The 27,905-nt window shown below is 35.6% G+C and overlaps 1 protein-coding gene and 1 long non-coding RNA gene across 2 annotated transcripts in view; one reads left to right on the top strand and one right to left on the bottom strand.

Annotated features, from left to right (window-relative positions):
* DNAI4 (dynein axonemal intermediate chain 4) overlaps positions 1-27,905 on the bottom strand; it is a 101,874-nt gene that overhangs the window by 15,984 nt on the left and 57,985 nt on the right. Inside the window, 6 exon segments of the mRNA XM_072820690.1 lie at positions 1,851-1,972; positions 2,279-2,436; positions 4,062-4,213; positions 5,378-5,464; positions 8,853-9,061; positions 24,174-24,368. Of these exon segments, the coding sequence (XP_072676791.1) occupies positions 1,851-1,972; positions 2,279-2,436; positions 4,062-4,213; positions 5,378-5,464; positions 8,853-9,061; positions 24,174-24,368 (923 nt within the window).
* Positions 10,099-11,594, top strand: LOC140630465 (uncharacterized). Its single transcript, XR_012028229.1, has 2 exons — positions 10,099-10,308; positions 11,110-11,594. It is a non-coding gene; the product is annotated as an uncharacterized lncRNA (long non-coding RNA).

Raw genomic sequence — 27,905 nt, forward strand, 5'->3', positions numbered from 1 at the left:
TCAAAACCAGACAAAGACCTTACAGAAAAGAAAACTATAGATGACTATCCCTTACAAAGTTGAAAAATCTTAAATAAAATTTTAGCATATTAAATTCAACAGTAGATTAAAGGTATAAATCATGGTCAAATTTCTCTTAGAAACAAAAATTTAAAAATTAATGTAATTCATCATATTAACAAACTTGAAAGAAAAATTGTATAATCATCGTCATACGTAAAAAAAGCATTTGATGAAAACCTAACATCCATCCCTGATACAAGTCTCAACAAATAGTAATGTAACAGGATCTCCTCAATGTGATTTATTGCATCTACATAAAAACCTCAGCTTACATCATACTTAATAGTAAAAGGACTGAATGCTTTCTCTCTAAGGTCAGAAACGAGAGAGATGTTTGTTTTCACCACTTCTATTCATGATTGTGCTGCAAGTTCAAGCCAGGATAATCAGGAAAGAAAAAAAAAATAAAAGGTTAAATTCTTTATTTACAGACTACATGATTATCTCAAATTCTTTATGCCAAGGACATTTCTAGGACACCAGACTAGGATTTCTCAATCCAGCACCATTGATATTTTATATATATATTCCTCCTCCTCCTCCTTCTTCTCCTTCCCCTTCCCTTTTCCCTTCTCCTTCTATGCAGAGGAAGGCAGTAGTTGTCCTGTGCATTGTAGGATGTTTAGCGGCATCCCTGGACTCTGCCCACTAAATGCCAATAGCATTCCTTCCCATGTCCCACCTCCTGGAGCTAAAACAACCAATAATAATATCGAGACATTGCAAAATGTACTGTGGTGGTAAAATATGTCCCTTCCTGCCAACATTGAGAACCACTGTTCTACAGTCAAGGTGAAATGTGAATTACAAGAATTTGAGAATGAAAGCAGTTAAGAATACAACTATAGTGGTAAAAATGAAACATAGGGCCTGAACTACACTAGCAGTGAGTAGGCTTGGACTAAAAGGAGCAGGACAACAAGACATGAAAATCATTTGGATGATAAGGTAGAAAAGAGTAAGAGCTCAAGTTTTGGTTTGCATAACTAGGTGGATGACGGTGTCACTAAAGAGATGACCATATCACATGTAACAGAAAACATAGAGGATACGTTTCCTTTGAAGTCTGTCAGTTGCTGAATTTTCTGATTCCAAAGAACTTCCATAAAAAAGAATGAGAAAAAGTAGGACTTCATTAACTGTGCTTTGATTTGATTCTGGCCTGATAAGCATGAACTTAACTGGTCTTCCCAATCCTCAGGATCATGAGAGGCACCACTCACATTGAAATAGAGGACTGTATAGTAGATTTGATTTCTATTAATATGATGAAGCAGCAGAACACCCAAGAGGAGTAAGGAGGGGCATTCAAGTTAAACATGAAGTTGAAGGGATCCCTGGGTGGCGCAGCAGTTTGGCGCCTGCCTTTGGCCCAGGGCGTGATCCTGGAGACCCGGGATCGAATCCCACATCGGGCTCCCGGAGCATGGAGCCTGCTTCTCCCTCTGCCTGTGTCTCTGCCTCTCTCTCTCTGTGACTATCATAAATAAATAAAAATTTTAAAAAAAAAATAAAATAAACATGAAGTTGAAAAGAGAATCCTTTCACAGTTCCTCAGAAATACAGACCTTTCCTCTAGAAGGCAGAGGAAGGCATAGGGCAGCCAATTGGAAGTTGCCACTCTACTTTAGTTTGGCAGCTATGCCTATGTTTGTTTTGTTTTGTTTTACCTATAAGGCACAGTATTTATTAACATGCTAAAACTTTGCCTTGCTTTATATCTTAATACACTTCAAACACTGGAAGTTGTTATATGCAATAGTAAATAATGGATTGAAATAATTTACCTTAGGATGAAAAGCAAAACACATTCCAGGAGCCTGCCGAGATATCAGAGCTTCACCTTTTTTTTCCATTTCCCCTCCTTTTTTGCTGCTGCTAGCTGTAGTTCGCTTCAAACGCATCAAATCTTTATTGAAAGAAAAAAACTTTTATCTTATTTACCACATGAAAAAGTATTGTATATACAAAGTGTATCCCTTCTAGAAAGAATAGTGTGATTTCCGCCCTCTTTTGCATGTGATTAGGTTGAAATTAGCAAATACCAGAACAAGATACTTAGAAAAACAATGACCAAGCCCAGTTTCTTTCTTATGTAGCCAAACCAAAATTGGTCACCTCTTACATATGGCTCACTAGGAATTTTAAGGCAGCACATGACAAGAGAAAGATCATTTGATTGATAGATATATATGTATTTATGCGTTCTTTTTACCGTGACTGTCTAGTCCTTTCCGTATAACCCATTTGGAGATTCTTCCATCTGCTGATATAGAAACAAGTATTTCTCTTTTGTCATCACCTGTTGTCCCTCGATCTTGTTCTATCCATTGTAATTGCCATACAGGTCCCAAATGTTTTTGAGGTGATTCACTAAAACGGGGAAAAGCACTAAATATAGAATCACTGTCATAATTTTTGAAAGGACATGAGTATAAGTCATAAGGACAACGCCCTGAAGCACTGCGACCTACTTACAGAATAATGCCTTTATTGTTCAAAACTGGATTTTTACTTAAAGTATTTTGAAAAACGGGGAAAATAATCATTTTGTCACATAATATTTTTTTTGGTATTCTCATTTCTTACAAAAGGAAAATTTTACTGACTTAATCATATTAATTGTAATAACAGAAACAAAAGAAAATATTTTCTTTCTTTTCAGAACGTATTTTCCTTACTCCACTCATTTACTTTTTCCTAGATAAGTTATATAAACTTATATTGGATACATTGAGTTTAAGTATCTTCGCCTTCATATGAATTTTTTTCATAAATGAATAAATTATTTAAGTCTTATTTAAGTAAACAATTACCTCACCTTTCTTTCTGTTTCTGGCTTGCCCACTGGCTTGATTCTCTCTATGGCTGAAATTTAACATTTTTCTGAAGAATTAAAATTGCTTCTCAGATTACTGATTTTTTTATGCAAATCTTCCAAAGCAATCATTCTGAATCTTTTAAATAAAGCTTTGATAATTTGGTAGAAATATTAGGCCCTCTTCCCAGAAACAAGCACAAAGGCCCATGCTTACAAAACATGGCAAATAATTTCAAAGCTAAACTTAAGGGCCCTGCTTTAGTGACCATTTTCAGCTCTAAGTTTATTCAAACACTAATATAAATATACTACTTCACTTTTGCCCCACTGGTATCTGATCTATTACAAAAGCCTAACATATTTAATATCTTTCACTTTTGATTTTTTTATTTTCTTAATATCACTCATTTATTCATTCTTAATTAAACACTTAATATAATCCTCCTCCATGCCTGATATTATGTGACATGCTGAAGATACAAAGCTAAGACTTAACTCTTGATTTAAGTTGCTTACAGCCTCTTCAGAAGATATATATATAAACAATATATATGCAGTATAATAAGTGATATAATAATTAATACAAGTGCACAAAATAACGGAATGGGAAGGTTACTTGGAGGAGGTGACACCAAAGCAATAAAAAGTATACTTTCAGTTACAAGATAAATAAGTTCTGGAGATCTAATTTACAGTATGATGATCATAGTTAATAATACTGTATACTTGAAATTTGCAAAAGGGTAGATCTTAAGTCTTCTTACCACACACACACAAAAGGCAACTATAAGAGGTGATGGATGTATTAATCAATTTGACTGTAGTAAACATTCCACGATGTATACATTATTAAATAACTACATTGTACCCCTTTAAAAAATCACATCATATAACCTAATTTATTTGTCAATTATACCTCAACAAAGCTGGGGAAATTTAAAATTTTTTTAAAGAATAAGCATAAACTGTCAAGGAAGTTTGGTGAGGTGGACAGAGAACATGCAGATTTTAGAACAGAGCATTCTAGCTAGAGGAACTATTAAATATTTGAAATATAATAGTATTACTTTCAACAACAATATAAACATTCACTCAAAACTAAATAACATTGGAGTAAATTTTTACTTCTCCCTAAAAAAGTACATATTATATGTTTACCTAATTCTTGGATTCTCACCTACTATCCAGAACTGGAACATTACTGTTGCTCTGTACATTATAAATGGCAATTGTGCCATTGTGATAGCCAACGGCTAGAAGATTAGGTGCTCCAATTGAGAAATCCACAGCAGTAACTCCATATGGACTCTGATAAATACGTTCTGGCCACTGAAGAAAAAAATAATTATATTTTAAACTTGGTTTTGCAGGCCATATAAGGTAGGTTATAATGGTGGCTAAATGGTGGACTGTCTGGTGGCAGTGGAAATGTAAGAAGTGCTAGTCCACATTCAGTTACTCCTCTCCTCCTAACTTCCAGTATAGATGAGAACAAAACATCAATTAGTCATGTCCTTTACTTTGATGAATACTCAGAGCTCAATAATTTTAAGAAATACCACAGCATGGCCTCCTCCAACAATGATCATATTTTGGTAATCTTTCAGCAGTATTTGTATGGTCACCATAGATCATCTTCTTTCAGAAACAAATAATGCTCCAAACAAATTATCTAGCAATGTTCCTATCTTCCAGTATATGTTTCAGATGCTTGGATTATCTAGACATTTCTAAGAAGGATAGAGGAAGCTCCAAAAAAAAAAAAAAAAAAAAAAGAAACTCTTGAAGGTAGAGTTCTACAACTCTACAACTTTGTGAAGAGTTTTATTGTTTTATTTTGCTTGAAGTCTAATCTAAATCCTTTCTTGCTTCTAACAATGCAATCAATCCTTCTACATGTGTAAAATTGCTTCTTCCTTTCCTTCTTTTACTCTATATAAACCCAGCTCCCTAATAGACTGGGACTATTTATAAAAGATCTGATTTTTCCCCCCTCTGATCCTTTTCTAAGTTTTCTACTTCACATTTCTAGTTATTAATTAAATCTAATGTAAAGCTGCAAAGTAACATATTGACTGCTACTGCTTAATGAAAAAGCATGATTGATTCTTATTATTCTTGAAAAATTCATGCTAATAACACGGTCATATTTATCTATTTAATGTATTCAGGATAGCAGAAATCTATCTCATAAGGTGATGATTTATTTATAACCCAGTATTAAATGAAACATAATTTGCAAAGGATTTTCACTTGCAAATTTGTCTTTGTTATGGTAGACAACTCTGAATCATCAGATCTAACAGCCCATGGTAAATGCTCAATAAATATTTATTAAATGAATTTACTCTATATCAATAAGAACAAATTTTAATTCTTACAGATTTTCTTTGGTCATTTTTTTACTTTGTTTAATATCACATACAACTATATACTTTATGAATTATGTCAACATTTAACCGACTAAAAATGGGTTTATTCCTATTTAGTTACCATAGGATTCTTTATTGACCAGCAGCAAGCCAATCCTCTTTTTTGCTCTTTAAATCCAAAGTGCCCATAGCCAACAGCCAAAAGGTCCTGAAAACCAGCAAATTATGTTAAAATAAGAGAGGATGGCATAAAATATTGGGAAATATGTAAAGATGCATATTCATGAACTGTGTTTAAAATAGCAATAAGACATTTCTATTGAGGAAACAAAATACCAGTCTACCATCTATTTTTACTTTACACCTCCATCTTCCTAAGCAAAATAATAATCATCATATCTTCAGACTAATAAATATCTAAAAAGAATCAATTAAAAAGTTCTTTTAGGGATCCCTGGGTGGCGCAGCAGTTTAGCGCCTGCCTTTGGCCCAGGGTGCGATCCTGGAGACCCGGGATTGAATCCCACGTCGGGCTCCTGGTGCATGGAGCCTGCTTCTCCCTCTGCCTATGTCTCTGCCTCTTTCTCTCTCTCTCTGTGACTATCATAAATAAATAAAAATTTTTTAAAAAAAGTTCTTTTATATATTGAGATAATCTTCCAAGATTGTATTACTACATTATAATGTTTCATGGGTTTTTGAGAATGACTTAATTATTTCAAATATAAAAACAGAGTACCATTAATTGAATTTTGAATCTTCCCCTAAACTACATGTGTTGCAGCCCTAATCCCCAATATCATTATATTTAAGGATAGGGCTTTAAGGAGGTCACCAGGGTTAAATGAGGTCATAATCTTAGTCCAATAGGATTGGTGGCTTTATAAAATGAGGAAAAGACATCAGAGCTCTCTCTCTCTTCACCATGTGAGAGCATGGCAAGAAGGTAGCCATCTGTAAGCCAGGGAGAGCTTTAACCAGTAACCAAATAGGCCAGCACCTTGCTCCTAAACTTCCTAGCCTCCAATATTGCAAGAAAATAAATTTCTATTTTTTAACCCAGCCAGTCTATGGTATTTTGTTATGGTACCCCAAGCAGATTAATAAAGCAGTTCATCTCAAGAAATGCTTATAGACAAAAATTTAATGATTGACTAAACCCAGTCTCTTCTTCATTATCAGAATATCTTTATCAAAAATATAGGGGCATCTGGGTGGCTCAGTGGTTGAGCCTTTGGCTCAGTTTGTGATCCCAGGGTCCTGAGATCGAATCCCATACCAGGCTCCCTGCATGGAGCCTGCTTCTCCCTCTGCCTGTGTCTCTGTCTCTGTCTCTGTGTGTGTGTGTGTGTGTGTGTGTGTGTGTCTCTCATGAATAAATAAAATCTTTAAAGATATATATATATATATATTTTTTTTTTTTGCCACAACCCTATCTTCAGGCAAACATCATCTCTATAATTTTCTGTGCCTTAAACCACTCTACATGGACAATCTTTTATTAATCTTAGACTCAGCATAGGTACCACTTCTTCTAAAAAGCATTCATGAGCATCTCTTATGTATTCCCACAGCACTATTTATTTTCCTTATTAAAGTACATAGAGGACCATTATATGGGCAGGATCTATGTATGACTAAATTACTACTGTAACTCTAATGCCTTATCGGAGTTCCTGGCACAGAGCGAATGTTCAGTATTTGTAGAATGAATTAATAAATATGATAGATGGTATTTGTCATATTTTTAGCTTCACTAAAAATTATTTAACTTTAATCTCTTTTTTTAAAAAAATAGTTTTTATTTATTTATTCATGAGAGACACAGAGAGAGGCAGAGAGGCAGAGGGAGAAGCTCTGTGTGGGGAGCCTGATGTGGGACTCAATCCCAGGACCCCGGGATCACGCCCTGAGCCGAAGGCAGATGCTCAACCACTGAGCCACCTGGGTGCCCCTAACTTTAATCTCAATAGCAATATATTAACTTTTAAAATACTAGTATATTCAGTTTCTAAAAGTGAATTATTCATCTTTATTACACAGTTATTATTATTATTAAATCTCACTTATCCAAATATAGTTTTATAAAGACCAATTCATACTAAAAGTATTTTATGCAATTAAAAAACAATGTGCATAATTTAAATAATGTGTTATAGAGGTTTCTATAAAAATGATTAAATAATTTCTGTTTTTTAATAAACATAACAACTAGCATATTTGCACATAGAATCTTATAAGGTGTGGCAATAAAAACCTTGCATAACTCCATATTCTTTTTTTTTAAGATTTTATTTATTTATTCATGACAGACACACAGAGAGAGAGGCAGAGACACAGGCAGAGGGAGAAGCAGGCTCCATGCAGGGAGCCTGACATGGGACTTGATCCCAGGTCTCTGGGATCACACCCTGGGCTGAAGACAGCACTAAACTGCTGGGCCACCGGGGCTGCCCCAAATCCTTAAACATACATAATACAATGCAGTGTAAATGAACAACTTAGTTCTGACCACTTTAAAAGCACACTAAATATTCATTCCAAAGATATTGTCATTACACAAAAGGTTTTGGAATCCCTAATTGAAAAATCTTGTTTTCAGAAGCAGTTTATAAGCCCTAGGAGAAAATAAGTCTCGTTACTTTATAAGTCTCTCTCTCTCTCTCTCTCTCTCTCTCTCCTCTTTTAATTAAAGAGAAGGGGGGAGAAGTGGAGAGAGAATCTCAAGCAGACTCCCTGCTAGGTATGGAGCCCAACACAGGGCTTGATTTCACAACCCTGAGGCCATAACCTGAGCCAAAATCAAGAGTCTGACGCTTAACTAACTGAGCCACCCAGTCACCCTTATAGTCCTATCTTTTTTAAAAGCAAACATACCATTCCTAACTTAATGATTCATATAACTTGCTTCAAGGTGATTTTTGGTGCCTGTGCAGTTAAGAACCCTGGTGCCAGATGTTTGGGTTTGAATTCTAGCTATTTAACTTACTAGTTGTATAACTTTGGGCAATTTATTCATCCTTGTTGTACTTCAGTTTCCTCATCAACATATTGGGAAAAATAGTACCTAACTCAGAGTTGTGTTAATAAAAGTAAAATGCTTGCAATAGCACCTGGAATATAGTAAGTGCTGTTTAAGTATTTGTTATTACTGGTAGTAATAGCATTTTGGGAATCTCAAAATTATTCTGCACATTTTCAGAATCAGTAGATTAAGTATATACTTCTGAATATGATTACTTCAAGAAGAATATCAATTTGGGTACATGAGTTTAATATCTGAAAATAAATCAATTATATATTATCCTCTGGTTTACTTTAAGTATCTGATATGGATTCAGAGAAACTATGTCCCAAGTACATCTCCTAAAATAAAAATGATGATGTTTTCATATTGAAGGAGAAAAAACTTATTTTATAACTATTTTCATTTTCCATTTTTTGAAATATGAACTTCTTGTGAAAGGATATTAAAACTCTGGTTTATGTCAATTAAAATCCCTTGCTTAAAATTGAGGGAAAAAAAAAACTTCATTAGTACTTGACAGTCACCTTATATGCTAAACATAGAATTGTTAAAATGTTCAATAACTTACAGGATTTATTTTATTCCAGGCAAGGCTGCTCACACTAAGGCCTTTGGTTAAATCACAGGAAAAGGACCAAAGTCGTTCCAAAATGGCTGGTATTGTCGACTGTTCTGTACTTATTTCTATTTCTTCTTCTTCTTCCTTCTTACCCTCTTCCTGTGACTCTTCAAGTTTTTTACTTTTTAGAAAGTCTGCAGGTTCTTCAGTTCCTGGTTCTAAAATTAAATCACATAAAGATATTATTATTCTCTATCCTTTTCTATGCAGGCCAAATAAATGGTTACAGGAGCCTGTCAAAGGCTCCAAACAGCACCTCCATCTATGAGACATTTCAAGCACTATTGAATCTGCTGGGTCATATGGCCTAAGTGATAGGACATGCTGAAATACTGCCTGGATCTGTTGAAGAATCTTCTGTCGTTCTGGGCCCCATTCAAGGCTAGCATCTTTTCAGATCACTCAGTAAATGAGCCAGAGTAACACATCCAAATAAGGACTATATTGCCTCCAAAGAACAAAGAAGTCTACTAGGCATAGACACTCCCCCTTTTTTTTTGTTCTAAGAGGTGCCAGATGAAACAACTTATCCTTCACCTTGGTAGGTATATCTTGATATACCCCATACTACCAGACCTTGAAAATTTCACTGAGGTGGAAAGCCCCTAAAAAACCATATTAGATTCATTTTTCACCCTCTGGCATGCAAATGCCTTACCAATAAGTCTACTTCTTGTTCATCAGGTCCAATCAGCATAATATCATCAATGTAATGGACCATTGTGATATTTTGTTGAAGGGAAAATTATCTGCAAACAAAATTATAACATAATTCTGAAGAGATGATATAATTTTGAGGTAGGACAGTGAAGGTATATTGCTGGTCTGGCCAGCTGAAAGCAAAGAGCTTCCAGTGGTCTTTATCAACAGGTCTTGCAGGGGGCCGGGTGGGGGGAGCATTTCTATGTCAATAGTTGCATCTCAGGTACCAGGGTATGTGTTAATTTCCTCTGGCAATGCAACCACATTTGGAGCAGCAACCGCAATTGGAATCACTATCTGGTTAGGTTCACAATAATCCAGTTATTCCCTAAGATCCCGTATTTTTCTATGCAGGCCAAATAAATAAGTTGAACAGGGGATGTGATGGGAGTCAATACTCCTGCATCTTTCAAGTCCTTGATGGTAGCATTAATCTCTACAATTCCTCCAGAAATGTGGTATTGCTTTCCTAGTTTCATAAGTAGAGGCAACCCTAGTGGCTTCTACTTAGTCATTTCCTACCATAAGAGGCCTCCCTCCACAGCTCAGTGATAAAACATGAGCATTCTGCCAGTTGCGGAATATTTCTATTCCAAAGAATACATTCTGGAACGCGGGAAATAACCACAGAATGGGTTCCGTGACTCACTGGACTCACTAGGAGGTGGACCTGAGCTAAAATTCCACTAATCACCTGACCTCTGTAAGTCCTTATCTGGCTAATAGACCACAGTGATGTTTTGGGTCTTGTAAAGTTAGTGAACCCTCAGAGTTAGTGTGCACTGATCCCTGAAATTTCTGATGATTTCCTTTTCCCCAAAGCACATTCACCTTGGTAAAAGGAAATAGGTTCCTCTGGGGAAAGCTGAAAGAAATATTAACAGTATACATTTTCGACAGTATAGTGTGATACATCCCCTCTATTCAAGGAGTTCTGGGTCTGCAAACTGACTCATATCTAGAAATTGCCTAAAGGGCTATGACTTTATTTTGGTATTTCAAATTAGACTTCTGCTCACTTGATTCTTCTGTTTATACAGATCATATAAGAATTTAGGAGACCACCTTTTATGGGCTGTATTGGGTGTCCCCAAAATTTATATATTGAAGCCCAAATCCCCATTACCTTTGAATGTAAAGGGTTTGGAGACAAAGGCTTTAAGGAAGTGATTAAGTTAAAACAAGGCCATTCCTCTAAGTCCTAATCAAATATGACTGCTATCCTTATAAGAAAAGGAAATGTAGATACACCAAAAGACACAAGGGATGCACATGCACAGATAAAAAAAAAAAAAAAACATGTAAAGAACTGCAAGAGGGTAGCCATCTGGAACCCAAGGAGAGAGGTCTCAGAGGAAACCAACTATGTGAACACTTCAGTCATGGGCTTCCAGCCTCCACAAATATGACAAAGTACATTTCTGTTGTTTAAGCCACCCAGTCTGGTATTTTGTTATGGCAGCTGTAGCAAACCAATACAGCACCTACCTGTATTCTCTTCTAGGGACATCATGATCAACTACCATGGGTGTCTGTGAGTCAGACTATTCTGATTTCTGCTTTGTCTGCTCTGATAACCATGCCTGCCTTTTCTTTAGTAATTAAGGGCTGCCACTTATCCCCTGCCACTCAGGATCAAATTGTTTAAGGATCTCAGTTTACTGCAGTTCCCACGGTAATTTCTGACCTACAGAGAAGAGTGACCACAGAGATCTTCAAGGACGTTGCGATATCCCCTCACAAATGTATTTCTCACAATTGTGGTTAAAGGTGTATTTTCCTTCTGCAGTGGGTGAGCAGGTGATCATGATAAATCTACCCTAATATTCTAATGCCCTAAGCCTTTGGATACCTTTCTCTATAGTGTACCAAGCAGTTCTGACATTTCAGCTTCAGTTAGTGAAGACCACATTTGGGTCTAATATCAGCCAAGAAAATAACAAAAACAAAAGAAAATAAAACTATTAGATCCATTTCTTTTTAAAAAAATATGTATATTTTTTATTGCAGTTCTATTTCCCAACATATAACACCCAGTGATCATCCTGTCAAGTGCCTCCCTCAGTGCCCGTCATCCAGTCATCCCATCCCCTGCCCGCCTACCCTTCTGTTACCCCTTGTTCATTTCCCAGAGTTAGGAGTCTCTCACGTTTTGTCACCCTCTCTGGTTTCTCCCACTCATTTCTCTCCTTTCCCCTATAATCCCTTTCACTATTTTTATATTCCCCATATGAGTGAAACCATATAATGTTTGTCCTTGGCTATTGAGGACATTGCCGCTATAAACATTGGGGTGCTGGTGTCCTGCCATTTCACTACATCATTATCTTTGGGATAAATCCCCGGCAGTGCAATTCCTGGGTCGTAGGGTAGCTCTATTTTTAACTCTTTGAGGAACCTCCACACAGTTTTCCAGAGTGGCTGTACCAGTTCACATTCCCACCAACAGTGCAGGAGGGTTCTCCTTTCTCCACATCCTCTTCAACATTTGTTATTTCCTGTCTTGTTAATTTTCCCCATTCTCACTGGTGTGAGGTGGTATCTCATTGTGCTTTTGATTTGTATTTCCCTGATGGCAAGTGATGCGGAGCATTTTCTCATGTACTTGTTAGCCATGTTTATGTCTTCTTTGGTGAAATTTCTGTTCATGTCTTTTACCCATTTCATGATTGGATTGTTTGTTACTTTGCTGTTGATTTTCATAAGTTCGTTATAGATCTTGGATACTAGTTTTTCATCTGATAAAGGATTTTGCAATCCTTTAGATTTGCAAATATTTTCTCCCATTCTATAGGTTGTCTTTTAGTTTTGTTGACTGTTTCTTTTGCTGTGCAGAAGCTTTTTATCTTGATGAAGTTCCAATAGTTCAGTTTTGCTTTTGTTTCCCTTGGCTTCATAGATGTATCTTGCAAGAAGTTGCTGTGGCCAAGTTCAAAAAGGGTGTTGCCTGTGTTCTCCTCTAAGATTTTGATGAGTGTTGAACCAACCTTGCATCCAGGGGATAAATCCCACTTGGTCATGGTGAATAATCTTCTTAATGTACTGTTGGATCCTATTGGCTAGTATCTTGTTGAGAATTTTTGCATCTGCATTCATCAGGGATTTTGGTCTATAATTCTTTTTGGTGGGGTCTTTGTCTGGCTTTGGAATTAAGGTGATGCTGGCCTCATAAAACGAGTTTGGAAGTATTCCATCCCTTTCTATCCTTCGGAACAGCTTTAGTAAAATAGTTATTATTTCTTCTTTAAATGTTTGGTAAAATTCCCCTGGGAAGCCATCTGGCCCTGAATTTTTGTGTCTTAGGAGGTTTTTTAATGACTGCTTCAATTTCTTCCCTGGTTATTGGCCTGTTCAGGTTTTCTATTTCTTCCCATTACAGTTTTGGTAGTTTGTGGTTTTCCAGAAATGCATCCATTTCTTCTAGATTACCTAATTTATTGGCATATAGCTGTTCATACTACATTTTAAAAATTGTTTGTATTTCCTTGGTATTGATTGTGATGTCTCCTGTTTCATTCATGATATTATTGAGTCTTTTCTTTTTAATAAGGATGGTTAATGAGTTATCTATCTTCTTAATTCTTTCAAAGAACCAACTCCTGGTTTTGTTGATCTGTTCTACAGTTCTTCTGGTCTCTTTTTCATTGAGCTCTGCTTGAATCTTATTAACAACTCTCTTCTTTGGTTGGTGTAAGTTTTATTTGCTGTTCTTTCTCCAGTTCCTTTAGGTGTGAGGTTAGCTTGTGTATTTGAGTTTTTTCTAATTTTTTGAGGGATGTCTGTATTGTGATATATTTCCCTCTTAGGACTGCTTTTGCTATATCCCAAAGATTTTGAATGGTTGTATCTTCATTTTCATTAGTTTCCATGAATCTTTTTAATTCTTCTCTAATATACTGGTTGACCTATACATCCTTTAGTAGGATGCTGTTTGGCCTCCACGTGTTTGAGTTTCTTCCAAATTTCTTCCTGTGATTTGAATTCTAGTTTCAAAGCATTGTGGTCTGAAAATATGCAGGGGACAATTTCAATCTTTTGGTATTGGTTGAGACCTGATTTGTGACCCAGTATGTGGTCTATTCTGGAGAAAGTTCCATTTGTACTTGAGAAGAATGTGTATTTAGTTGCATTCGGATGAAAAGTTCTGTATATATATGTGAAATTCATCTAGTTCAGTGTATCATTTAAGGCCCTTGTTTCTTTGGAGATATTGTGCTTAGAAAATCTGTCATTTGCAGAAAGTGCCATATTTAAGTCTCCTACTATTAGTGTATTATTATCTAAGTATGTCTTTCCTTTGGTTATTAATTGATTGATATCCTTGACAGCTTCCACATTAGGGGCATAAATATTCATGATTGTTAGGTCTTTTTGTTGGATAGCCCCTTTAAGTATGATATAGTGTCCCTCTTCATCTCTTACTACAGTCTTTGGGATAAACTTTATCTGATATGAGAATTGCTACCCCAGCTTTCTTTTGAGGACCATTTGAATGGTAAATAGTTCTCCAACCTTTCATTTTCAGACTGTAGGTGTCCTTAGTCTAAAATGAGTCTCTTGTAGACAGCAAATAGATGTGTCTTGTTTTTTATCCAGTCCGAAACCCTGCACCTTTTGATGGGATCATTAAGCCCATTCACATTCAGAGTAACTATTGAAAGATATGAATTTAGTGTCATCGTAATACCTATTTAAGTTCCCTGTTTTGTGGATTATTTCTTTGGGCTTCCTCTTTCTCTTATAGGGTCCTCATTAATATTTCTTGCAGAGCTGGTTTGGTGGTCATATATTCTTTCAGTTTCTGCCTATCTTGGAAGCTCTTTATCTCTCCTTCTATTCTGAATGAGAGCCTTGCTGGATAAAGTATTCTTGGCTGCCTGTTCTCCTTATTTAGTACCCTGAATATATCCTGACAGCCCTTCTGGCCTGCCAGGTCTCTGTGCAGAGGTCTGCTATTAATCTGATATTTCCCCTCATATAAATTAAGAATCTCTTGTCTCTCACTGCTTTGAGGATTTTTCTCTTTATCTTTGGAATTTGCAAGTTTCACTATTAAATGTTGAGGTGTTGAATGTTTTTTATTGATTTTTGGGGGGAGACCTCTCTATCTCCTTCCCTCCCCAAATTAGGGAAGTTCTCAGGTATGATTTGTTCAAATATGCTTTCTGGCCCTCTAGCCCTCTTTGGCACTTTCTGGAACTCCAATTATACATAGATTCTTCCTTCTGAGGCTATCATTTATTTCTCTTAACCTTTCCTCATGGTCTCTTGTTTTTCTCTTTTTTCCCCAGCTTCCTTCCTTGCCATCAACTTGTCTTCTATGTCATTCACTCTTTCTTCCAACTCATTAACCTTTGTCATTAGGATATCCAGTTTGGATTGCATCTCATTTAATTGATTTTTATTTTTTTTAATTTTTTTTTAAATTTATTTATTTATTTATGATAGTCACACAGAGAGAGAGAGAGAGGCAGAGACACAGGCAGAGGGAGAAGCAGGCTCCATGCACCGGGAGCCCGACGTGGGATTCGATCCCGGGTCCCCAGGATCGCGCCCTGGGCCAAAGGCAGGCGCCAAACCGCTGCGCCACCCAGGGATCCCTCATTTAATTGATTTTTAATTTCAGCCTGATTAGATCTAAATTCTGCAGTCACAAAGTCTCTAGAATCCTTTATGCTTTTTTCCAGAGCCACCAGTAGCTTTATAGTTGTGCTCCTGAATTGGCTTTCTGACATCGAATTATAATCCATATTCTATAACTCTGTGGCAGAGAGTACTGTTTCTGCTTCTTTCTTTTGTAGTGAATTCTTCCTTCTAGTCATTTTGCTCAGTGCAGAGTGGCTCTATGAGAGGGCTGAGTCAAGAATATCAACCACAATTCATGTAAATTTCACCCTAGATGATTCTTGCTAGAAGCGAAAACCCTTCTCTCTGTAGTGTTCTGGCTGTTCTCTCTTTAAAATTCAGATCAAATTCCTATTAGAGTCGTTTCTAATCCCCTGAGCTACAACATTGAATCCATAATCTCTGCTTAGTGGACCCGTATCAGTAAATTTGGTCTGATATAACTTTATATTATTTCCATCATTACCTGATGCCCTTAATATCCATCCCCACATATATCCCCAAGATTTCTGCCTGTATAAGTTGGAAAAGTCAGCAGTCAATTCTCCAAGAAGTCATAGTCACCCCAAAAATGTGTATGGACCTAACAAAATACATTAAACAAAAAACAATAGATCTGAAAAGTGAAAGAAACAAACACACTTATAGCTCAGATTTTAACAATCCTCGCTTAATAACTGACAGAACAGGTAGGCAGAAAATCAGTAAGGATACAGATAAACTGAACATCACACTCAATCAACTTGACCTACTGATATTTATAAAACACTCCATCCAAAAACACCAGAATACATATTTTTCCCAAGTGTCACAGAAAATTTTTTACGATAGACCATATTATGGGTCACAAACAAACAAATAAAAACCTTAAACAAATCTAAAATAATAGAAATCAAAGTATATTCTTAGACCATAATGGAACTAAATTAGAAATTAATAACAGAAATATAGCTAGAAAACCCCAAAATATGTGGATATTAAGCAACACATTTATAAATAAAACGGGTCAATGAAGACGTCTGAAAAGAAATTTTTAAATATTTTAATGAAATGCAAATACAGCATTTCAAATTTTATGAGGTTCAGTTAAAGCAGTGCTTAGAAGGCATATTTTAGGAAAGAAGAAACTTAAATATACATTTGACATGCAATCCACCTATTCTACTCCTAGATATTGACCCAAGAGAAATAAAAGCAAATGTCCATGCAAAGACTCATACACAAATATCCATACTAACTTTATTTGTAATGCTCCCAAACTGTAGATAAATATCAATCAACAGCTAAAAGAATAACACAGTGCAGGATATTCATACAATGGAATACTCATCAGTAATAAAAAGAAATGAACTATTGATACATACTACATTAGTGAATCTGAAAGCAATTTTTCTCAGTGACAAGATGCCAGATAATTAAGAGTACATAATGTATGATTACATTAATATAAAGTTCTAAGAAATGTAAACTATTCTATATGGGGATATAAAGCAAATCAGTGGTTTCCTGAGGATGAGGGAGAAATAGAAAGGAAGGATTCTAAAGGACATGAAGAAAAATTTGAGGGTGATGAGTACATTCATTACCATTATTTATCATTATATGTATATATTGACTGTGGTGGTATATTAAAGCTTATTAAATTGTAAACCTTAAATATGTGCAATTTATTGTATGTCACTTATACCTCAATAGCTGTTAGGAATATCAGTGGTATATCACTCTTTAAACGAACCCAAGAGGGCAGCCCAGGTGGCTCAGTGGTTTAGCGCCACCTTCAGCCCAGGGCCTGATCCTGGAGACCCGGGATCAAGTCCCACTCAGGCTCCTTGCATGGAGCCTGCTTCTCCCTCTACCTGTGTCTCTGCCTCTCTCTCTCTCTCTCTCTGTCTCTCATGAATAAATAAATAAAATCTTAAAATAAAATAAATGAACCCAAGATAATATAAATACTACAGCATTTTTTAATTGTGAGAAAATTCATTGACATAGATTTTATCTGTACAGTTTGATGAGTTTTAATACACACAACAATGTAGCAAACACACCAGTCAAGACAGAGAACATATCCATTAGCCAAAAAAGTTTCCTCCTGTTACTTCCCAGTTCAGCTCTACCCACCACAGTCAAGTACTGGTTTGATTTCTATCACCTTAGATTTAGTTTTGTTTGTGATAGCATATCATATAAATGCGTCTGTTGGTATGTGTTCTTTTGTGTGTGGCTTCTTTCCCTCAACAATGTTTTTGAGATCCATCAAGGTTATTATGTATATAAGTAGTTCATTCATTTTTATTGCTGAGTTGTGATCCATCATTTGTTTATCCATTGACCTGTTGATAGACATCTGGGCTGTTTCCAGTTTTGGGCTCTTAATGAATAAAGTTGCTATGAGCATTCTTACATAAAAGTCTTTTTTGCAGACATGTTTTCTTTTCTTGAGTGAGTACCCAGGAACAGGATAATTGGATCATTCAGTGGATCTATACTTACTATCTTAAGAAACTCCCCAGAAGACTTCCAACATGGTTGTACAATTTTATACTCCCACGGCAATATATAAAAAACCTAGTTACTCCATATTCTTGCTTGGTGTTTTCATTATTTTTAATTTTAGCCATTCCAACTAGCATATAGTAGCATTTTATGGTTTTAACTTGCATTTCCTTGACAACAAATTATGTTTAGTACCTTTTAAGGTGTCTATTGATCATTAATGCATATTTTTAGTGAAGTTTCTGTTCAAATCTTGTGCCTATTTTCTATTAGACTGTCTATATTTTTTATAGGCTGTGGCTTTACATATTCCTAATTTATGTCTTTGGTTAGATGTATGTTGTAAACATATTCTTCTAGACTGTTGCTTGCATTTTTCCCCCATAACAGTGTTATTCAAAGACAAGACACTTTACCACAAAAGCCTCATCAATTTTTTTCTTTCATGTTTTGGGATTTTTGTGTATTAAATAATCTTTTCTTATGCTAAAATCATAAACATTTTTTCTTATCTTCTCCTAGAACTTTATAGTTTTATTTTTTATTTTTTATTTTTATTTTTTTAAATTTTTATTTATTTATGATAGTCACAGAGAGAGAGAGAGAGAGGCAGAGACACAGGCAGAGGGAGAAGCAGGCTCCATGCACCGGGAGCCTGACGTGGGATTCGATCCCGGGTCTCCAGGATCGCGCCCTGGGCCAAAGGCAGGCGCTAAACCACTGCGCCACCCAGGGATCCCAACTTTATAGTTTTAATTTTTATATGTAAATCTATAGTCCATTCTGAGTTAATTTACATATGATATGACATGGGGGTTGAAGTTCATTTTTCCTCTAAATGGATATCCAATTGTTTCGGCACCATTTATGAGAAGATAGTCTCTTTTAATTAATTCACTTTGGCATATTTGTCAAAAATCAAGTGATCATATAAGTCTGTGTTTATGTCTGGACCACTATTTTACCTCAGCTATCTATATATCTACCTTAGACAAATACCACACTATCTAGATTACTGTAGCTTTGTAATCATCACTTGTGATCAGGTGGGGTAAGTCCTCCAACTTCATTCTTTGTTTCAAAATTGACTTGGTTATTCTAGGTCCTTTGCTTTACCAAATAAAATTTGTGATCATTTTGACAATTTAATTATCTTTAAGGAAAATTTTTAAATAGTAAGAAATGTCTCTTACTTTCACTCACATTTTCTAATTCCAGCACTCTATTCATTTGTGTAGATCATAATTTCTGTTATTTTTTTTTATCTGTCTGAAGAACTTCCTTTAACATTTTTTGCAATGCTTGTCTGCTGGCATGAATTCTCTCAGCTTTTGTTTGTCTGAACATGTTTTTATTTCACTTCAATTTCTGAAGGATATTTTCTCTAGCTGTAGAATTTTTTAGCACAGTAAAAATGTCATTGCATTGTCTTCTGGCTTCTGATGAGAAATAAGGTCATTATTAGCTTTATTCTCCAAATGTAATATCTTTTATCTGGTAACTTTTAAGATTTTTTGACATATATTTATGATGTACCTCAATGTGTTTTTCATTGTGTTTATCTTGTTTAGGTTTCATTGAGCTTCTTATATTGGTTTAAGATTTGTTCAAGTATGAGAAATTTTCAACTACCCTTTCTTCAAATATTTTTCTGCTTCTCCTCCTTCCTTTTCCACTACTACAATGCCAATATCATGTGTTAAGTCACATGACCTTGTGACACAGGTCACTGAGGCTTTATTTTTTTAGACTTACTTCTTTCTCTACCTCAGTTTGGAATGTTCCTATTGCTTTAATGGCCTTTTGCAGTTTTTAGTATTCTGATAAAACCATCCAGTGAACTTTTCATTTCAAGTATTATATTTTTCAGCTCTAGAAGTTCCATTTGGTTCTGTATATAGCTTTCATCATTCTTATTTTCCTTAAATCCTTAAGTATATGTTAATAGCTTTATCTTTAATAGACTTTTTAGAGAAGTTTTAGGCTCACAGAAAAGTTGGACTTAAAAGTGGAGAGTTCCCCTACCCTCAAACCCATATATATGCATAGCCTCCCTCAGAATCATCATCCTGCACCAGTGATATATTTGTTATAATCAACGAACCTACAATGACAAAGCATTATCACCCAACTCCATAGTTTACATTAGGGTTAACTCCTGATGTGTACATTCCATGGGTTTGGGCAAATGTACAATGACATGTACTCACCATTATAGTATTATAGAGAATAGTTTCACTTCTCTAATAATTGTATTGCTCTGCCTATTAGTTCCTCCTAGCCCTCAAATCTCTAGCAATCAAAGATCTTTTTACTATCTCCATATTTTTGTCTTTTCCAGAATGCTATACATTTGGAACCATACCATATATAGCCTTTTTATATTGGCTTCTTTCATTTAGTAATATGCCTTTAAGTTTTCTCCACATCCATTCATGGCTTGAAAATTCATTTCTTTTTAGTGCTGAATAATATTGTATTGTCTGGACATGTCACAATTTATTTATTCATTCACCTACTGAGGGAAATCTTGGTTACTTCCAAGTTTGGGGAATTATCAATAAAACTACTGAAACCATTTGTGTGCAGGTTTTTATGGGTATTAAAGTATTGAGTAAATACCAAGGAGTGTGATTATGGGTAAATACCAAGGAGTGTGATTATGGACCATATGGTAACAGTATGTTTAGTTTTGTAAGAAACTGCCAAACTGTCTTTCATAGTGGCTAAACTTTATGCAATCCCAGAATAAGAGTTCTTGTTCCATATCTTTGCCAGTATTTGGTGGTGTCAGTGTTTTGAATTTTCATCATTCTAATAGGTATGTAGTGGCACTTCATTGTTGTTTTAGTTTTCAATTCCCTAATGACATATGATGTTGTCTTTTTATACGCTCATTTGCTATGTGTATATTTTTGGGAGGAAGTGTCTGTTAACAAGTTCTTTTGATCATTTTTTTATCATGTTGTTTTTTTATTGACTTTTAAGAAATATTTTTATACTTTGGAAGTGTCCTTTAACATATATGTCTTTGGCAAATATTTTCTCCTGTCTGTGACTTGATTTCTCATTCTCTTAACAATACCTTTTACAGAGAAGTTTATAATGCCTTTGGTGTTAAATCTACAAAGTCATTGCCACACTCTAAAATCATCAAGATTATTTCCTGTGTTGACTTCTAAGGGCTTTATAGTTTTGGATAGTACATTTAAGTCTATGATGTATTTTGGGTTAATTTTTGTGAATGATATTAGGTCTGTGACTAGATTCTTTATTTTATGTGTAAATGACCAATTTTTTCAATACCATTGGTTGAAAAGACTAACTTTTCTCCATTTTATTTCCTTTTCTCTTTTGTCAAAGATCAGTTGACTACAATTATGTGGATCTATTTGGGGGCTCTCTATTCTGTTCTGCTGATCTATGTGTCTATTCTTTTGCCATACCACACCGCCTTGACTACTATAGCTTTAAAATAAATCTTAAAGTCAGGTAAAATGTCAGTCTTCCAGCTTTGTTCTTTCCCTTCAATGTTATGTTGGCTATCCTGGGTACTCTTGACAAAATTCAACACCCATTTATCCTTGAAAATGTTTAGAAAACTAGAAAGCAAAGGAAATTTCCTCAAACCAACAAAAGACAGCTACAAAAAATTACACCTAACATCATATTTAATGATAAAATATTGAATGCTTTTCCTTAAGTTTAGGAAGAAGACAACGATATTTGCAATCTTGAGGCAGGCAAAGATATCTTAAAAATGACATGGAAAGATTAACTACAAAAGAAAAAAGTGATAGATAAGACTCCATCAAAATTAATAACTTGTGCTATCAAAAGAAAAACATTGGGAAGTCATTGACTTAGACTAAACAGTTGTAATACATGTATCTTTCAAAGAGCATGTTCCAGAATATATGAAAATAAGCTCCTACAACTTAATTTTTTTAAAAAAAGAAAAGATAAGTTAAAATGGCAAAAGACTCAACCAAACATTACACAGAAGAAGATACGTAAGTGGTCAAAAAAAAGTGCACAAATTCAACATGATTAGTCCTTAGAACAACACTAAAAGAACTGCCAACATCAGCTGTTATTAAGAATATGGAGCAACTGGTAATCTTGTACATTATTTGTGGTAGCATAAGGTGGGACAAGTACTTTAGAAAGGTATTTTGCAGTTTCTAAAAAAGTCAAATGTGCATCTATCCAGTGACCCAAAATTCCATTTCTAGGTAATTACCCAAGATAAATTAGAATATATGTCTGCAAAAGACACAAAAATGATCATAGCAGCTTTATCATAAAAACCCCAAACTGGAAACAGTCCAGGTATCCATAAATAGGTGGAATGAATATATGAATAATTATGATATATTCATAAAACGGAACAGTACTCAGAAAAAAAAAAAAACGAACCACTTATCACACATCAGCTTTGATGAGTCTTAAAACCATTATGTTGAATGAAAGAAGCCAGACACAAAAGCATCCAAGTGGCCCTTGAAAAACACAGGTTTGAACTGTGTAGGTCCACTTATATGTAGGTTTTTTTGTTTTGTTTTGTTTTGTTTTTGTTTTTGTTTTAGTTAACAGCAAAAGCCACAAGGCATTTATTTATAACTGCCCACCCCAGTCTCCAAAGATGGAACAGAAGGCACTGGCACAGAGGTAGAACTTGCTATATAAGTACCTGGGGATGCCCCCTGAGGAAAGGTCTGCAGGTAGCCCTAAGTGAGGATATGATGGTCAGGTGTTACATTGAGGGCTATCAGGCAGAAGGCTGAGTTAAAGATGATCACACCCAGAAGGCAAGGATGCTATTGAACAGGGAGCCAGCCCCATGTCCCCCAGAGTCCTCCACCAACTTGCTCCAAAGTTGCTCCAGGGAGGCCAAAGGCCTTGGTCTCATTGCAGGTCTAGTGCAGATTCTTCCCTGTGGTAGCCCCCTGCCTCATGGCCTCCTAAAGACCAGTGTGCTCATGCTTGGCTCCAACTGAAATGGCCACTTTCAGGTGGTACACCTGGTATACAACTCCAGGCAGTGGTACAGCTCTATTGTGCCTCTAGACTGCCTTCACTACCCATGGGCCCACTGAGCAGCTGCTACTGCTGAGCTGAGGCCACCAGACTGCAGAACTTTGCTATTCTGGGCCCAGGACCGCAGTCCCTGTCACTGACCCTGGCCCAGGTTAGTGTATATACAAAACCGTAAATGTATTTTCTTTTCCTTATGATTTTCATAATAATATTTTCTTTTCTATAGCTTGCTTTATTGTAAGAATATAGTATAAAATATATACAACCTACAAAATGTGTGTTACTTGACTAGGCTATTGGTAAGGCTTCTGGTTAACAGTAAGTTATTAGTAGATAACTTTGGGGGGGGGGGGGGGAGTCCAAAGTTATACTTGGAGTTTCAACTGTGCCAGGGTCATCATCCCTAAGCCCTGCCTTGTTCAGGAGTCAACTGTACTTACTGTATGATCCCACTTTTTGACGTACCAAAACAGTTCATCTATGATGAGAAATATCAGATAAAATGCCTGCTTATGGGAAGTAAGATTTAACTGGAAAATAGCACAAGGGAAATCTTAGGGTTTATCATTTATTCTAGGCAATGAGAAGTTATTGAAGGTTTTTTAACAGTTAAGTTCCAGGTTCAAACCCATTAGCCCACCAGGATAGTAGAGGGGAAAGAGAATTGGGATGAGATCAGAAGAACTTGGTTGAATGCCTACCTTTGTCATAGACTCTACACTTGGAAAGTTTCTATATGTTCCATCCTCCTTATTCAAAAACTGAAAGGTTGAATTAATCTCTAAAATCTTTCAAAATATTCTGTGAACATATGAGATGGGATTTGCAGCAATAAACATAGGAAGAATGCCCTTACAATAAAGTTAGGGAGTGGTAATAACCACCAGAATCTGGAAAGTATCAGTGGCAATGGAGAGGTGGTTTATATATATTTTTTTAAAGATTTATTTTTACTTATTTATGATAGACATAGAGAGAGAGAGAGAGGCAGAGACACAGGCAGAGGGATAAGCAGGCTCCATGCCGGGAGCCCGACGTGGGACTGGACCCCGGGACTCCAAGATCGTGCCCTCCGCCAAAGGCAGGCGCTAAACCGCTGAGCCACCCAGGGATCCCCTGGAGAGGGGGTTTAAATGTGAGAAAATAATTCAATGCAGGGGTGAGAGAAAAGAGCCACGGAAGCTTATGAAGATTATAGTTTAAGAGACTACCTCTTTTTGCGGGGTTTGAACTCTGTTATTTGGATGTTTAATGCTAAAAGCTGTACAAATGTGTCTTTTGGTAAGTGTTAATCCAATCTGGAGGTTACATTTAGAAATAATAACTCCATTTAATTCTTTTAATTATTTAAGATTTTCTTTTTTATTATTATTATTTGAGTTTTCCTAATGTGATTTTTGAAAATACCTTTTAAAATACGAAGCTGACGATAAGCTGCAAGTTTTGGCTGAAATAAATTTTCCATTAGAACTCGTTCCATAAAAAATAAGTCCTGACGAAACTTGTCAGATTTCAATATTGTCTCTGAGTGATCTTCTTCATCCTCATGGATTGTAGTCAGAATTACATTTTCTATATCCATTAAGGAACTAGCTTCACTACCTGTAAAATACAAAATGATGCAATGATAAAATTATTTAGATAGTATTACACAATTAATGTATTCTAAGCATTATAAAAATCCCATTTTGTCATTACTATTTGTTTTCCTCCAATATTCAACAACTTCAACAGACATTTATTGAATAGTTTTTATGTACCAAGCACATAGAACATATACATATATAATCTCATTTTGGAATATTTTTTAAATATTTTATTTAAATTCAATTTGCCAACATATAGTATGACACCCAGTGCTCATCCCATCAAGTGCCATCCTCAGTGCCCATCACCCATTACCCCATCCTCCCACCCTCCTCCCCTTCTGCAACTTTTTGTTTCCCAGAGTTAGGAGACTCTCATTGTTTGTCTCCCTCTCTAATTTTCCCCACTCAGTTTCCCTCCTTTCCCCTTATAGTCCCTTTCACTATTTCCCATATTTCACAAGTGAGTGAAACCATATGATAATTGTCTTTCTTGGATTGGCTTATTTCACTCAGCATAATACCCTCCAGTTCCATCCACATCAAAGCAAATGGTAGGTATTCGTCCTTTCTGATGGCTGAGTAATATTCCATTATATATCATATATATATATATTATATATATAATATATATAATGTGAGATATATATATCTATCACATCTTCTTTATCCATTCATCTGTTGAAGGACATCATGGCTCCTTCCACAGTTTGGCTACCGTGGACACTGCTGCTATAAACTTTGGGGCACAAGTGTCCCATCATTTCATTACATCTGTATCTTTGGGGTAAATATCCAGTAGTGCAATTTCATTTTGGAATTCTTAACCATTCAAAAATATACTGTTTGTCAGAAGATAAGCAGTGATAACCTCATAGGTAATGTATATCTCTATATATTGTTATTCAAATTGAATTAAGATTATTAGCCCTCAGATAAAGGTCCAATTTGACTATTGTTTTATAAAAATGCTATACCACTGCATTAGTTTTTTTGTTCATGAGAAAATAAACTATCAAAAACTCAGCAAATTAAAACCATGCAAATTTATTATTTTAAAGTTATGTAAGTTAGACACAGGTCTCACTGGGCTAAAACTAAAAAGTTAATAGGGTTATGTTCCTTTCTAGAGGTTCTAGAGAATTCATTTTCTTATCTTTTTCAGATTCTATTTCTTTAAAATTATTATTTATTTGTTCATGAGGGACACAGAGAAAGGGAGGCAGAGACATAGGCAGAGGGAGAAGCAGGCTCCATGCAGGGAGCCTGATCTGGGACTCAATCTCAAGACTCCAGGATCACACCCTGGGCTGAAGGCAGGCACTCAACCGCTGAGTCACCCAGGCGTTCCTCTTTTTCAGATTCTAGAGGCCACCCACACCCTTCCTCCATCTTGAGAGACAACATCATTACATGTCTTTGACCTTCTTCTGTTATTACATCTCTCTATGACCACAGCTCAGAAAGGTTTCGACTTTTAATTATCCATATGTTTAGATTGGGTTCTCCCATTCTACTAACAGAAACCACAACAAACGTTCTTGGCCACATTTTCCCCTCATTCTTTCTGCCTCCTGACCAATCCTGGTGCTTCTCTATGTAGCCCACAGCATAGAATGTCCCCTCCTCTTGAGATCTGTGAGTATAACATTCTTTTCAATGGCAATAGTGTCCTGATCTGTTGGTCTTGTCATGCCTAAATAATAATACAGTCCACATTAAAAAAATATCATTTATAAGAAATGCAATTTAAATGTAAAGACACAGATAGATTAAAGGTAAAGAGATAGAACAATATATACTATGTTAACACTACTCAAAAGAAGATGGAGTAGCTATATTTAATTTCAGACAAAGTAGGCTGCAGAGCAAAAAAAAAATTATCAGAAATAAAGAGGAGTATTGCATAATAAAAAAGAAATCAATTCTCCAAGAAGACACAGCAACTCTAATCATTTATGCAACAAAAAAACAGGACTACAAAATATTTCAGGCAAAAGTGATAGAACTGCAAGGAGAATCAGACACATCCACTGTTATAATTGGAGACTTTAACACTATTTTAATAGAATACATGTTTTTCTCAAGCTCACTTGGAATGCTCACCAAGCTAGAGCATTCTGGGCCACAAAGCACATTTCAACGAATTTAAAAGAATAGAAATCATACAAAATATGCTCTCAAACCACAGTGGAATTAAACTATAATTCACAGAGAAGTAAGCTGGATAATCTCAAAGCATTTGGAAGTTAAAAAAATACATAAATAAAAAATAGGTCAAAGAAGTCTCAAATAAAATTTTTAAATATTTGAACTAAATTAGAATAAAAATATAACATCAAAATGTGTGAGATGCAACAAAAAGATGCTTAGGGGGAAATTTATAGCTTTTGAATGCATATATTAGAAAAGAAGAAAAAACTAAAAATTAGTAATCTAAGCTTCCATCTCAGGGCACTAGAGTAAGAAGAGCAACATAAGCCTAAAGCTAGTAGGAAACAAATATATATAAAAATTAAAGCATAAATCAGGGAAACTGGAAACAGGAAATCATCAGAAACAATCAATGAAATTAAAAGTTATTTCTTTGAAAAAATCAATAAAACTCATAATCATCAGCTATGTTAGCCAAGAAAAGAAATAGAACATATAAATTTCCAGTATGAGTAATAATAGAGGTCCATCACTACTGATCTCATAGACCAATAGAATAATAAGGAAATACTGTGAACAACTCTATGTCCACAGATTTGATTATTTATATGAAATGGAACAATTCCTTGAAAGACAAGAAATCACACAACGTGAAACAGATCATCTGAATAAGCCTATCTCTATTAAAGAAATTGAATCGATAATTAGTAACTTTCCAAAATAGAAAATAGGCCCAGATGGTTTTACTGCTGAACTATATCAAACATTTAAAGAATGTTTGTACAATCTATTTCAGAAAACAAGTAGAGGAAACACTTCCCAATTCATTGTCTTAGGCTGGCATTACTCTAATACCAAAACTAGATGAAGACATTACAAAAATGGAGAATTACAAGACAATATTACTTATGAGAACAACACAAAAATCTTCAACAAAATATTAGCAAGTCAAATCTAACAGTGTATAAGAAGAATTAAACAACCCAACAAAGTGGGGTTTGCTCCAGGTATCCAAAGCTAGTGCAACACTTAAAAATAATGTAATCCATCCATCCCATCAACAGGCTAAAGAAGAAAAGTCACATTAAATTCAGAAAACTCTTTTGACAAAAATCCAACACCCATGATGATATAAAGTCCCAAAAACTGAGGTACTTGGGTGGCTCAGTCCATTAGGCATCTGACTCCATTTTAGCTCATGATCTCAGGATCCCAGGATTGAGCCCTGAGATAGATCCTGAGCTCAATGGGGCTGGGAAGGTGGGGGGGGGGGGGGAGGGAGGTGGGAGAGTGGGGGAGGTTTGCCTCTTTCTCTCTCTCTCTGCTTCTCCTCCCATTCACACGTACAACTCCTCTCTCCCTCTCTCTCTCTCTCTCTCTCAAATAAATAAATCTTAAA

Source organism: Canis lupus, chromosome 3 (assembly GCF_048164855.1).
Source record: "Canis lupus baileyi chromosome 3, mCanLup2.hap1, whole genome shotgun sequence".
NCBI lineage: Eukaryota > Metazoa > Chordata > Mammalia > Carnivora > Canidae > Canis > Canis lupus.